The 15,622-nt window shown below is 38.5% G+C and overlaps 1 protein-coding gene across 1 annotated transcript; it reads right to left on the bottom strand.

The window, feature by feature from the left end:
• Positions 1-11,428: 11,428 nt before the first annotated feature.
• On the bottom strand, positions 11,429-14,661 carry LOC113118813 (extracellular calcium-sensing receptor). Its single transcript, XM_026288223.1, has 6 exons — positions 14,441-14,661; positions 14,046-14,337; positions 13,024-13,809; positions 12,726-12,950; positions 12,457-12,580; positions 11,429-12,324 (listed from the first exon to the last, which is right to left on the bottom strand). Exons 1-6 carry the CDS (start codon positions 14,659-14,661, stop codon positions 11,429-11,431), a joined length of 2,544 nt encoding a protein of 847 aa, XP_026144008.1.
• Positions 14,662-15,622: the final 961 nt, after the last annotated feature.

Below are 15,622 nucleotides of genomic sequence, written 5' to 3' on the forward strand. Positions count from 1 at the left end.
TGCTGGCTGGAGACTCAGAACTGGCTCTGTTGGTGTTTTTTTCCTGACAGGACTATTCATTCATTCAGTATACATTATTTTTTCCATTAACAGTTGAGTTTGTGTAAGATGTTGCACTACACATTGCTCAGATCAGATCAGATCCAGTACGTATCCAGCCCAGATGGTGGATCAGCACCTAGAAAGGACCTCTACAGCCCTGAAAAACTGAGACCAGGACAACTAGATGAGCCCCAGTTACAGATCCCCTGTAAAGACCTTGTCTCTGACGACCATGGGGACAAGACCACAGGAAAAAGATGGTTCTTCTGCAAAATCCAAGTATAGGTCTCTGCAGGAAAGTAATGGGAGTTACAAGATCAAGGTGTTTTTACACCATGATACCTGATTGGTTGATGTAATAGTGACGTTAGGTTTAGGGGTGGGGTTGGGTAAGGGGGATCAATTAGATTGCATGATTCAGAAACGGCCAGCAGTTTGAAAACACCCACATGGTGATAAACGCCCACTTTTGCTCTGCAGAGACCTAAGTCTCGCAAAATCTGACTTTGCTGCAGCCTTAAATTGAACTGCTGGTTTCATGCTGATCCTGCTTTCTCCCAATGTTTTTTTTTTTTCTATTCTGTCTAAGATGGCGTTTTGGTTCCTTGCTGCTGTCACCTCTGGCTTGCTTAGTTGGGGTCATTTAATTTACAGTGATATTGTTGACGATTGCAAATGATCGCACAGATACTACTTAAACTGAACTTATCTGCCTTTAAATGTCATTTTGCATTATTGACACACTGTTTTCCTAATTAATGTTGTTCAGTTGCTTTGACTCAATCTGTTTTCTTCAAAGCGTTATATAAATAAAAGTGACTTGACTTCACTTCTTGCCCTCTAAGAGATGTCTGGCTGTTGTACTGGCATCTTTATCTGATGGTGTTGGACAGTTTACTTATGTTAGTCCACCAAGATCCAATCTAAATGTTGCAAACCTTTGTCCAATATTGTGATCAGAGAGGGGCCCCGCCATAAACTTGGCCCTGGAATGTGCTGTCCACTACACATATATTCTACAACTCTAATGGTACCATCAGGACCATGCCATATTGTTTTCATTTAATTCTGCCTTTCAGACGCTACAAGATATGCTGTTATGTTCATAAGTTTACATACCCCTAACACAGAGATAAGCAAACTCAGTCCTGGAGGGCCAGTGTTCTGCAGAGTTTTGCTCCAATCCCAATCAAGCTCATCTGGCTGTAGCCTTCAAGTAATCCTGAAAAGAGATTATTCCACAATTTGGGGGCATAAGATGAAAATGCCCGATCACCCCTGGAATGCAGCCATGTTTTAGGAACGACAAACAGACCACTCTGTACGTACTCTGCCATGGTATAACAGTAATACTTACTCTCTCACGAAAAAAAAAAACTCTTTAGTCTTGAGCACAAATGGAGAAAAACTTGGAAGTTTTTAAAATTGAATGGAAAAACAGTATGTCCAGCTATAGACAGGCCCTAAAAACTGCCAGGGCTGAGCAAACTCATTGAAAATAACCAAAACAATCCAAGGTTTTTATTTAGCACAGTGGCTAGATTAATGAATAACCAGATGCCACCTGATTCTAGTATTCCATCAAGGTTTAATATTAATAATTTTATTAATTTCTTCAATGATAAAATAGATAACATCAGAAATACAATAACAAATGTAGATTCTACAGCGTTTAGTACTTCAGTTTCATCCATCGCACCCAAAGATAAACTACAGCGCTTTACAACTATCGAACAGGAAGACCTAAATAAACTTATAACTGTATCTAAACCAACAACATGTTTATTAGATCCTGTACCCACTAAATTACTGAAAAAGTTGTTACCTATAGCAGAAGAACCGCTTCTAAACATTATTAACTCATCGTTATCTTTAGGTCACATCCCAAAACCATTCAAACTGGTGGTTATTAAGCTTCTTATTAAGAAACCATAACTAGATCCTAGTGAACTGGCAAATTATAAGCCCATTTCAAATCTTCCATTTATGTCTAAAATTTTAGAAAAAGTTGTGTCTGCTCAATTGAGCTCCTTCCTGTAAAAAAATTATCTGTATGAAGAATTTCAGTCAGATTTCAGGCCCCACCATAGCACAGAAACGACACTTGTTACAAGTACAAATGACTTGCTTCGTGCATCAGATCAAGACTGCATCTGCATCTGCAATGGGTAGTACATTAAAGTTAGCTCAAATGATATATATAGAATTTTAATAAATAATCAGGAATATATATATATATATATCATATGACAGTTACATTAAAATTATTGAAGATGAAAAATAGGTCAATTGTATATAGCAATAATTCATTACAAGGCACTGTAATTTACTCATTAATATGTCAATATTCCATTCTTCACATCAATTATCGTGATATCTGTTACTGGGAATTAATGCAAATCGAACAGTGGTTTGTCCAGCAAACGGCTGTAAGATTAACTTATCAACTTTCAATAAAGTTATCACTTTTTATAATTCCAGGAAAAAAGCAATCATGAATATATGTTGGATTTTAATAATTGAACTAATAATACATTGAACTACGATTCACACAGAGTAAATATGCGTATAACAATACAAACAATAATCACAAATACATGACATAACAGAATACAGATGAGAGGGAGAGAGAGAGAGAGGATGAGAGAGGAAGTTGAGACAGAATAGGCAAGATCACAGAATGATCGCCCAGTATGGCAAAATCACAGACCTTTTGACAGACAAAAAGTAATCAGATCACATTGAAAAGGGAATAGACAACCTTTAAGCAGCATTTAAATCTCTCTAGAAAATAATACTTGCATGTAGGTCTCTTAGGACGTGCATACGTGTGTCGTTCTTTTGGAGCTGGGCATGTTCTGTGAAGTATCAAAGGTTCAATGAATGTGAAGTTACCAAATAAATGATTCAGAGTTCATGTCCCTTGTGTAGGGAGAGGTGAATATGAGAATAAAACTTAGTAAAGGAAAGAAAAGAAAAATGGAGATGAAAGCTCCCTAAGGAGCAATGAGAACAGACTTTCTCTTAAACGCAGTGCTGAGACAAAGAAAAAGCATAGACGAAAAACGTATTCATATGCAGAATTCTGTCAGGAGAAATGGGCAGGATTCAGATGCGGGTTTACACAGAGCTTTATTAAAGCAGAGGAGGCAGAGCAGATGAGTCACGTTCACAGGTTTCACTCATAGTGACAGGATGAAAAGTCGAAGCAGATGAATCAAAGCCGATGAGTAACGTTCCACAGTAATTCTGTGCTTGTAAGAACAGGGGGCAGAGAAATCAGCTAAACGCACTGGAGCCTGAGGACAAGACACGACAAGGTGAGTGCAACGAACAGCTAGAAGATCGGAGCTATTGGTACGAGTAAAAACAGTCTGAAAATAGACAGAGAAACACAGGGAATGATAAAGGGAAAAAATTTGAAGAACATAGAGAACAGGTGGCGAGCAATTAAGGTTCACAACAGGGAAACAAGGAAGGAGGGGAAAACTCAAACAGGCAGACGCGGTGAGCTGTCAAGCGATCCAAATACACACACACACACACACGCACACACACACACAAACACACACACCACAAAGGAAGGTGATTAGCCCCGAGACCCGACAGAATTACACACATTTAAAGTTTGAATAACATACGATAAAATTGCAGATATGGGAAGACATCTAAGCACAAAAAGCCAATACATTCAATACATTTAGAATACATTTTAAAAAGGTACTTTTCTCTTTTCTAAGAAGAATTCCAGCGAGCTGGGATTTCCTGTTTCTCCCAGTTGGGTCATAAAATTTTATGACCTGTAGAATCTTCATCTTACTATCACTCCCTGTTGTTTAAAGTGATAAAATATTACTTAATTTCCATCATTTTTCTGATATTATCTAACAATCTAACCTGATTAAATTGATCATTTACTTTAATTTTAAATCTGTGAGTGCAGTGCACCTGCATTGCCTGAGCTTTTCCAGTCTGTCTATCGCTGTTTTCTTTTCTCCTCTGCTCTCTCTTGCTACTCTCTCTCCGGTTTTTCACAAGTTTATCAAACAACTGTGGTAAGAATATTTCATCAAGCATGGTGAGTAATGGCTTCTCCTGCTATTGTCATTTGCACTGCTTGCCACATGTACAGTTTATCTATCTCTGTTGGTGAACGTGACTATAGAGACACCAGCCAACATAGTCAAATGTTTACCGGGAGCCAGAGCGCCTGACATCTTGGCAAAGTTAAAATTGCTGGCTAATGCTAAACATAAATACAGTAAGATTGTTTTTCATGGCGGCGCTAATGATGTTCAACTTCGCCAGTTGGAGATCACTAAAAATAACATTAAAGAGGTGTGTGAACTTGCAAGTACGATGTCAGACACTGTAACATGCTCTGGTCCCCTCCCTGCTTACCGTGGTGATGAGATGCATAGCAGATTGTCATCACTCAATGGCTGGATGTCTAAGTGGTGCCTGCAGAATAACATAGGTTTCACATTTGGCTTCCAAACTCTGGAATAGCCTTCCTCATAATGTTCGGGGTTCAGACACACTCTCTTTGTTTAAATCTAGATTAAAAACACATATCTTTCACCAAGCATTCGAATAATGCATCTCATAATTTGGGACTGCAGTTTTTGCTGATCAAATGCACATTATTATTCTTTAGCTTGGATTAAACTAATTAATTTGACTTTGTTGGAAAAGCAGCTATGCTAATGATGTCTCTATTTGTTTATCTGTTTTCCACTTGGTTACTATGATTTACAAAAGCTCCAGTCTGGATCCAGAACACCTTAGAAGAGATGATGCCAACCCCTAAGATGACCTCAGATGATGCTAACCCCAAAACATACAGAACTAAAAAATATTGCTACTTACTATACAATCACATTATAATTGCTGTTAATGGGTTACTTAAACCAAATATTAAAATTATGTCATTAATTAGTCACCCTTATGTCGTTCCAAACCTGTAAGACCTCTGTTCATCTTCGGAACACAGTTTAAGATATGTTAGATTTAGAGCTTTCTGTCCCTCCATTGAAAATGTATGTATTATATAATGTCCATGTCCAGAAAGGTAATTAAAAAATCATCAAAGTAGTCCATGTGACATCAGAGGGTCAGTTATAATTTGTTGAAGCATAGAAAATACATTTTGGTCCAAAATAAATAAATAAATAAATACGACTTTATGGGGTTTCATACGTCAGCAGCGCCACTGCAGTGTTGTGAACAAGCTCACAACAGACCCGGAAGAGAAGACAATGCTGAATAAAGTCGTAATTTTTGTTATTTTTGGACCAAAATGTATTTTCGATGCTTCAACAAATTCTAACTGACCCTCTGCATATCTTTGCAGGCTTTTGTTTAATAACTTCTATAACGTGTTGTACAACACACAACATTCAAAATACCATCTTTTCATTCATTTGACAGACTTGTATCTTGTAATTCTAGTATTGTGTAATTGGTTTATTGCATCGTTAATAGACGATTTTGAGCGGTTGGGAGATGTGAAAGTGCATTCACTTTAATGTATATATATATATATATATATATATATATATATATATATATATTAATGGTGGGCCGTTATCGGAGTTAACGTGCTGCTTTAACGTGAGACTCTTATCGGGCGATAAAAAAATATCGCCGTTAATCTATTCTCAAAGTTGGGTTGGGAGCTGGGTATATATTTAGCAAGCTATGATGACTTTCACCTTGATGTTTTATATAACTGACTGAGTCTGGCAGCCTAAAGGATGCTCAGGACAGTTGACGGGCAACTGCTGCACATCGCCACGGAAGCTTATATTTTTCACGTGTTTTTAAGCCTTACCGCTTGTCAATTTAAACATTAAAGCATCCAAACACAAGACGCGGAAGAGCTGAACAGAGTAGCTGGTTAGTCGTGCGCTGTGTTCGGTGTGGAGAGAAAGAGAGCCGCGTATCACGGACAGCGACACTGAACCGAGCTCTCTTCTGCAAAGTTCTCCTCGAAGTCCCTCCTGCACCTGAACGAACAAATACAAATCGCTGTTTGAACAAACAAAAAGATGTGAAAGAGCCCAATTCAGTACTCGAGATATAAGCCAGTCAGTACTCGAGACACCAGATATAATTTATATATATATATATATAGCAAAACTGTAATAATGTGAGAAATGTTGAAAGTGTCTGAATAAATGTAGGTTTGACTGTATATTTCATTTTTACATTGAAGACTATCCAGTGCTATTTTACATTTAATTATTTATTAGACCTTGTGCAATCTGGAATTAGTTTACATCTTTTTCAATCACTTTGTGATGCATTTTGGAAACAGGAGATGAACCCCTTTTCTAATGCACCACCTAGCTTGATAAACCCCTTCTCAAAGACTTATTGTCAATTGAATTTGGGTAACACACATATTCTGAATGCCATATATACATACACTAGGGCAGAAGAAACAATTAATTGACATTATCAACAACTTCAACTTTTAAAAAAACTGTCGGCAAATGTTTTCGAGTATTCGTTCGATCTCGTATCTACCTCCCACATAACAAACGGACTTGGCCCAAATGTGGCCTCAAGGTGGCACTGCTGGCCTCCTGTCGGCAATGGCATGTACCCTTTCAGCCAGAGCCGGGCCATGTGAGGCAATGACGGCACGGCTGGGATCCGGCACACAACATGAGGGCCGATTGTTGATGGGAGGAGTGTGGCTCAGATCAGTTCAGTGATATGTGGCCCAAATCAGGCTAAGATCTGGCAGCATATAATGTGGCCCATGATAAAAAAAGATAAATACAATATTCCATGATAATTTTATTACATTTTATATTATTATTCTTGGTACAAATAATCGTAGTATCCTTACTTGAAAGAATAGAGAGAGAGAGAGAGAGAGTATTTAACCATTATCATGTAATATTTATTTGGTTTACTATCTGACATACACAGATCTATAATAGAGAGTGTGGGAACATCATTTTTATTAGTATGCTGTCATGCACAGGCATTAAATAAAATGATCATGAAAGTATTTTATTTTTATTTAAATCCTGTATCCATTTGATACTTGGTGTGAGGAACAGATCCAAATTAAAACTGGATTCATTGGCGATATGTATCAAATTCCCCTTCAGCTATAGTAACTATTTAAAAATGTGCTGTTAAGAAGTTTTACAACAAGTTTTATGGCAGCAATATCAAACGCTCATTGGCTCTCGTCGGTTTTGTCAAAGATTGAGACATGCCATGTTTCCAGTGATGCGTGTTCTGAATTAGAAACACGCGCCTTGAGGGAGTGGGATCGGGATAGTATTTTCAGCGTTTAACAACTGAAATTATGCCCTGCTTCTCACAATTCTATTATATTCTGCCAGAGTGGACTGCAACTGCAATGCATCATCATTTGGACTACTGTGGTACAGCTCTTTGTCACATCTGTAATAAATTTGTGTCTACATTAAAGCATGTCACAAAATGAATAATTAATTAATTTTAATATTTCATATTATTACCTTGTATATTACTATGATCGCAGTTAGGTCTGGGCTATATAAGGCTCAGGTGTGGCTCAGATTTGGGGATTCTGGTTTACTTAAAGCTGAGTATTGGCATCAATAATAAAACCTGTTTTGGCCAAGATCAGGGCCAGCTAAGTGAAAAGTGAAAGTGAAAGTGAAAGTGAAAGTGACGTGACATTCAGCCAAGTATGGTGACCCATACTCAGAATTTGTGCTCTGCATTTAACCCATCCGAAGTGCACACATGCAGAGCAGTGAACACACACACACACACACACACACATACTGTGAACACACTGTGAACACACACCCGGAGCAGTGGGCAGCCATTTATGCTGCGACGCCTGGGGAGCAGTTCGGGGTTCGATGCCATGCTCAAGGGCACCTAAGTCGTGGTATGGAAGGTAAATAGAGAGAGAACTGTACATGCACTCCCCCCACCCACAATTCCTGCCGACCCGGGACTCGAACTCATAAACCTTTCGATTGGGAGTCCGACTCTCTAACCATTAGGCCACGACTTCCCTTAATTAAGGCTGATTAACTGGCTGAGATTCGGGCCGGTTATGGCCCATGTATAGCCCGAGTCTTTAATCCAGTTCTGGGCCACTTCCAGGTCGTCATTCTTTGCGGTACTTGGGCCGAGGGAAAAGTCATTGTGTTGCCCAGATCTGGGCCAGAAGACATTTGCTATGTGGGCTAATGTGAGAGCCTGCAATAATGCGGTTTGACCAGTGTGGCACTGTAGCGCAAGACTGTATTACAGCTCTCCTGATTCAGTTCAAAAGAAGAATAAGTGTTTCAGTTAACCTGAGAACCAAAGGCCCCGTTTGGATGAATATGTAAATATATACTGCGCACCTACCTCTCAATAACTAAATAAACACAACAATAACTGACCGCAATGTAAAAGTAGCACTTAAGAACACATTTGATTACAGCGATGTGGATGTTTGCACGAACTCTGAGGTTCGGCACTCAAGTAAAGAAAAATCCACCCACATGGAATATGTGGAATATAAACATATATGTTTTAATATAGGCTTTGATATAGATTTTTAATATATTTGACATATATCAAACATGTCGGCTTCATCGCTCTGTCTCCTCTTCACCAATAAGCTGGTGTGTGGTAGGCGTTCTGGCGCAATATGGCTGCCATCACATCATCCAGGTGGATGTTGCCCACTGGTGGTGATTGAGGAGATTCCCCCCTTCTATATAAATGGTTTGAGTGTTAAGGAATTATTATAATGACTATTTACGATTTGAGTTAGGCAATGCTCCTTATTGATTGAGAGCAGATAAATAAGCTTAATGACACCACACACTGTAGAAGGCTTTAGACCCAGCTCTGCTGATCAGTCTGCACCATGCCATTTAAGTCTGGTGGCAGTCAGGTCGTATGGCAGTCATGTCATGTGGCCCAAGTCATAGTTCTCAGAACATTCTCAGTTTACAAGTTGTAATTATGAGTTCTGCCTGAAAGTGAACACTTCAGCGTTGATCATATTGCCATAGAACACATAATTGGTTTGAGTGGTTTGAGTGTCCGGGAAAGTGCTATATAAATTTAAGGAATTATTATAATTACTATTTACGATTTGAGTTAGGCGATGCTCCTTATTGATTGAGAGCAGATAAATAAGCGTAATGACACCACACACTGTAGAAGGCTTTAGACCCAGCTCTGCTGATCAGTCTGCACCATGCCATTTAAGTCTGGTGGCAGTCAGGTCGTATGGCAGTCATGTCATGTGGCCCAAGTCATAGTTCTCAGAACATTCTCAGTTTACAAGTTGTAATTATGAGTTCTGCCTGAAAGTGAACACTTCAATGTTGATCATATTGCCATAGAATCAATCAATCAATCAATCACCTTTATTTATATAGTGCTTTAAACAAAATACATTGCGCCAAAGCACTGAACAACATTCATTTGGAAAACAGTGTCTCAATAATGCAAAATGATAGTTAAAGGCAGTTCATCATTGAATTCATTGATGTCATCTCTGTTCAGTTGAAATAGTGTCTGTTTTAATTTGCAATCAAGTCAACGATATCGCTGTAGATGAAGTGACCCCAACTAAGCAAGCCAGAGGCGACAGCGGCAAGGAACCGAAACTCCATCGGTGACAGAATGGAGAAAAAAACCTTGGGAGAAACCAGGCTCAGTTGGGGGGCCAGTTCTCCTCTGACCAGACGAAACCAGTAGTTCAATTCCAGGCTGCAGCAAAGTCAGATTGTGCAGAAGAATCATCTGTTTCCTGTGGTCTTGTCCTGGTGCTCCTCTGAGACAAGGTCTTTACAGGGGATCTGTATCTGGGGCTCTAGTTGTCCTGGTCTCCGCTGTCTTTCAGGTCAGTAGAGGTCCTTTCTAGGTGCTGATCCACCATCTGGTCTGGATACGTACTGGATCCGGGTGACTGCAGTGACCCTCTGATCTGGACACAGACTGGATCTGGTGGCCACGGTGACCTCGGAACAAGAGAGAAACAGACAAATATTAGCGTAGATGCCATTCTTCTAATGATGTAGAAAGTACGGTGTTATGTGAAGTGTTCCGGTTCCAGTTTACCTAATTAATGCAGCCTAAAAATCCTTTAACGGATTTGGATATTAAAAGCATATTAGTATGTTATGTGTATGCCAGGTTAAAGAGATGGGTCTTTAATCTAGATTTAAACTGCAAGAGTGTGTCTGCCTCCCGAACAATGTTAGGTAGGTTATTCCAGAGTTTAGGCGCCAAATAGGAAAAGGATCTGCCGCCCGCAGTTGATTTTGATATTCTAGGTATTATCAAATTGCCTGAGTTTTGAGAACGTAGCGGACGTAGAGGAGTATAATGTAAAAGGAGCTCATTCAAATACTGAGGTGCTAAACCATTCAGGGCTTTATAAGTAATAAGCAATATTTTAAAATCTATACGATGTTTGATAGGGAGCCAGTGCAGTGTGGACAGGACCGGGCTAATATGGTCATACTTCCTGGTTCTAGTAAGAACTCTTGCTGCTGCATTTTGGACTAGCTGTAGTTTGTTTACCAAGCGTGCAGAACAACCACCCAATAAAGCATTACAGTAGTCTAACCTTGAAGTCATAAATGCATGGATTAACATTTCTGCATTTGACATTGAGAGCATAGGCCGTAATTTAGATATATTTTTGAGATGGAAAAATGCAGTTTTACAAATGCTAGAAACGTGGCTTTTCTGCGATCAAGTAGCACACCTAGGTTCCTAACTGATGACGAAGAATTGACAGAGCAACCATCAAGTCTTAGACAGTGTTCTAGGTTATTACAAGTAGAGTTTTTAGGCCCTATGATTAACACCTCTGTTTTTTCTGAATTTAGCAGTAAGAAATTACTCGTCATCCAATTTTTTATATCGACTATGCATTCCATTCCATAGAACACATAGGAGGAGAATTCCATAGAACACATAATTCAACTCCAAGTAGAACTTGGCATGTTGTAATTTCATAATTACATAATTACAGTAATAATAACATGGCATAATTAAAGATTTAGTTGCACCTCAAGTGGTTTAAAATAATGTGATAACAAATACTTGCAAGTCTACGTGTATGGAAAACTATGGAATTTGATTTGAGTGTTTTTTACTGGAAAAGTATAGAAAAAAGAAAAGAAAAGAAAAAAATAGGGAAACAACACTGTTTTAATAACTTTAGAATAATTTGATTGCATTTAATAAAATGTAACATGCACATAAAAAAACATTAAACCTTTATCCAAAAATGTCCTTCGTCTTCTTCTTAAATGTCTTTCTAAATTAAATAAAATAAAATTTGCATTAACAAATTTCCATTTCTTGCTAAGTTACACCCTTCTCAGCCCCCCCACCACATAGATGACTATTTCCTCATCATTTCTTTCTTTGTGTTCTTCTCTGGTTTTAACAAAATTATGTAACATTTTGGAGCAAATATGCAAAATAGTAAACCAAAACTTGATGCTAATATAGCAAATATCTGCACAGCTACAGTAAATTTTCCTGGAGAACTGACATAAGCTGGGATAAATGTGAGCCAGACAGCACAGAATATGAGCATACTGAATGTGATGAACTTGGCTTCATTGAAGTTATCAGGGAGCTTGCGAGCAAGAAAAGCTAAAAGAAAACACATGACTGATAGCATGCCAGTATAACCCAAAACAGCCCAAAAACCAATAGCTGAACCTAAGTTACATTCAAGGATGATCTTTTCTCTATAATAACTCAAATTCATGTATGGAAAAGGTGGGGATATTGTTAACCAAAGCACACAGATAATCACCTGCATTAAAGTTAAGGAAACAACACTGAGTCGTTGTTGTGCAGGCCCAAACCATTTCATAACATTACTTCCTGGAAGTGTAGCTTTGAAGGCCATTAAAACAACTATTGTTTTCCCGAGAACACAGGAGATACAGAGGACAAAAGTGATCCCAAACGTTGTGTGACGCAACATACAGGACAGCTCAGTGGGGCGGCCAATGAAAGTTAGTGAACAGAGAAAACACAGTGAGAGTGAAAAGAGCAACAGGAAGCTCAGCTCTGAATTGTTGGCTCTTACAATACATGTTTCCTTTTGAAGATAAAACAGAATATATACCATTGCTGTTAATAAAACTCCAATGAAGGAGAAAATACAGAACACCATCCCCATGATTTCTGTATACGACAGGAATTCAACCACTTTTAATACACATCTGTCTTTACTTTCATTCGACCAGTACTCCAAATCACAAGGAAAGCAGTCACTAGAATCTGTGAAGAAATTATTCAAATATATACAAAGAAATGTTAGTGAATGTAAGGTGCATTGTAAATTCACTTGACAAAGAGAACATTATTGCACTACTTACTAACATAATTTCATTAGAGTATGTACCATTTTACCTGTGCCATTACTGATTTCTCCTTCTGCACATGGAATACAGTCATAACAGCAGACAGGTCGTCCTTTTTGCACAGCCTTCCTAGTGCCGGGGGGGCAAATCTCACTGCACACGGACACAGGCAACTATATGAAAATAAGTTATCACATAAAACCTCACAATGATGATGGTTTGTACTGGTAAAATAACTCATCTTAAATAATAACTTTTATCACTGCTTTTACACATATTCAACTGACTGATATTAATTCATTTATGATGTTAATTTACCTGTCCACTTTTCTCTGCCCATAGTATGTGTTCTTGATTGACTTGAAGATGTTCTGAAGGCAGCGAGCTGTCATAGAGGCCCACAAGCTCAAACCGCATACTTCCATCCTCAGCAGACTGCCAGTTTACAAGGTCATATCGTGCCACTGGATCACCACTTTCATCAAAAAAGATTTCTTCACCTGTTTTAACAGTAAATCTCACATCCCTCATATACTTTAACACCTAAGAAGAAACATCAGAAACATTATTCTTATATTACGTAGTTTCAGTATAAAACCATGTGCTCCTCATTTACCATTTGTGGTATAGGCCATCCTATTTTGCTGCTGTTGGTGGAGGTTCTGAATTCTTTTAATATGTTATGTAGTGTATATGCGATGGCATACACTGCAGTGTACACCTTATTTGCTATCCGTAGCTCTGATACATCAGTATATTCATTTTGCAGCTCTGCAAGTCTCTCTGAACCAGTACAGCCACTGCCAATGCTATTGAATGAGCACTGAAAAACTATTTCCCAAAATTCTTTTAAAAGTTCATTTTTTGGTTCTTTATAAGGGTGCACATTCACTAGGAACTCTCGCAGGCCCATAATTTTGGCATTTGCTATAGCAAAACCCACAGCTCCAGAGAGAAAACTATATTCCTTTGTTTCTGCAAGAGTTTGAGAAGTGATCCAGGATTCACTGCCAACCCACTGTATCCCTGTGATGTTGTGTTGCAAAATTACTTTCAGGAGGGGCAGAAAATCTCCTAATGCAATAAAAGCAAGCACAACCCTGGCAGTGCCCTTTTTGATCACCTCCAGTGTCTTCAGAAACTGTTCTTGTGGATCATTGTTTAATATGGCCTCTGAGTATTCTATACAAACCCCTTCTTCTTTTGCAGCCTCCTCAAATGCTGCAATTCCATTATTACCATAGTCATTGCGACTCCTGACTGTCCCAACCCACGTCCAGCCAAGGTTTTTGACAAGCTGGGCCAGAGCTCTGCTTTGGTAATAATCGCTGGATATTGTTCTGAAGAAGGATGGATACCTTTTTCTGTCACTCAGGCATGCACATGTGGCAAAATGACTGATCTGCAATATAAAGAATCAGTGTATAATGTGTTAAACACATTGTTTATCAAAAATACTTTTCAGTTTTCATGCCACTAAGTGTGCTAATATACACAGTTCAATACATTGCTTTTTATATTTAAAACAGTTTCTCTCAATTTTCAAAATTTGATCTGAAGCATATATTTTCTTTATAAATTCCAAATGTTCATCATATTCTGATTACACTAACCAGCAGCAGATAACTAAGTTCTTACAACAGGTAAGCTGAATGGACCAACTACAGATGCCAAGCCAATGGTGGATGAGGATGCTGAATCTCCAACAATGGCATGAACAGCTGGTGGTCTAAAGCAGGATGTATCACTCAAAGTTTCTTCATAACCATTCATCAAAGCCATGCCGGAGAGGATTGTTTGAGTGAAAGAACGACATGAGTCATATATCTTATAGCCCAAAGAAAGACCAGGCAACAACTGTGTGCTGTTATTAATCTCCTCGATGGCAAAAATCAGTGTCTGAGCAAATTTAAACTCACGCAAGTTTAAGCTGTGGTGAATAAAAGCATCAACTGTATTACATCCAGCAAAGAATCATCAGAGCGATATATTTAAGAACTTTTTTGTTGTTATTCATTAGTATCATCACTGACCTGGCACATGTTGTTGGATCTGGTTTGGAAGTATAATTATGCATTTTTAACAGAGCATTTCTATGGATTGAGAAAATCGCCCAAATGTTGATGTCTCTTTCTGCAGAAAGTGAAGGAAAGGCAGGCTGACCAAGCAGGCTGCAGACTTGTGCTGAAGCTGGCACTAAGATGCCACCTAAAATGAGCAGCAGTACCTGCATTGACACTGTCCTCTTTACCATGCCAGTATGTACGTGGGACAAGATCCTCTGAGGCAAAACAGCGCTGCCTTTTATGTCTGCATTTTTTCATATCTTCAAATGTCCTTTGGGGCTTATTGAATCCATAACTATATTTTTCTCTTTGCCCTCAGGTCTAAGGATGAAGGTGCTCTAACGTAATTGTTTTTGTATTGATTTTCTCCATCAATTTTTATTTTATTTATTTATTTATTTATTTTTATTTTACACTACAGTGTCTGGGGAAGAGAAAATGTAAATCGCAGAGACTACAGATCTGGTAGCATTTTTCCAAATCTTAACCTCTTAACATTCTATGATATTTTCCATACCATATTTATTTATTTATCTATACTGGTATGTGTATATACCAGTATGTATATATATATATATATATATATATATATATATATATATATATACACACACTGAACAAAAATGCAACACTTTTGTTTTTGCCCCCATTTTTCATGAGCTGAACTCAAAGATCTTAGACTTTTTCGAAGTACACAAAAGGCCTATTTCTCTCAAGTATTGTTCACAAATCTGTCTAAATCTGTGTTTGTGAGCACTTCTCCTTTGCTGAGATAATCCATCCAACTCACAGGTTTGGCATATCAAGATGCTGATTAGACAGCATGATTATTGCACAGGTGTGCCTTAGGCTGGCCACAATAAAAGGCCACTCTAAAATCAACCAGCACAATACCACAGATGTTGCAAGTTTTGAGGGAGCGTGAAAATGGCATGCTGACTGCAGGATTGTCTACCTGAGCTGTTGCTCGTGAATTGTATGTTAATTTCTCTACCATAAGCCGTCTCCAAAGGCGTTTCAGAGAATTTGGCAGTACATGCAACTGGCCTTACAACCGCAGACCACTTGTAACCACACCAGTCCAGGACCTTCACATCCAGCATCTTCACCTCCAAGATCGTCTGAGACCAACCACCCAGACAGCTGCTG

Source organism: Carassius auratus, chromosome 18 (genome assembly GCF_003368295.1).
Source record: "Carassius auratus strain Wakin chromosome 18, ASM336829v1, whole genome shotgun sequence".
In the NCBI taxonomy this organism is placed as follows: domain Eukaryota; kingdom Metazoa; phylum Chordata; class Actinopteri; order Cypriniformes; family Cyprinidae; genus Carassius; species Carassius auratus.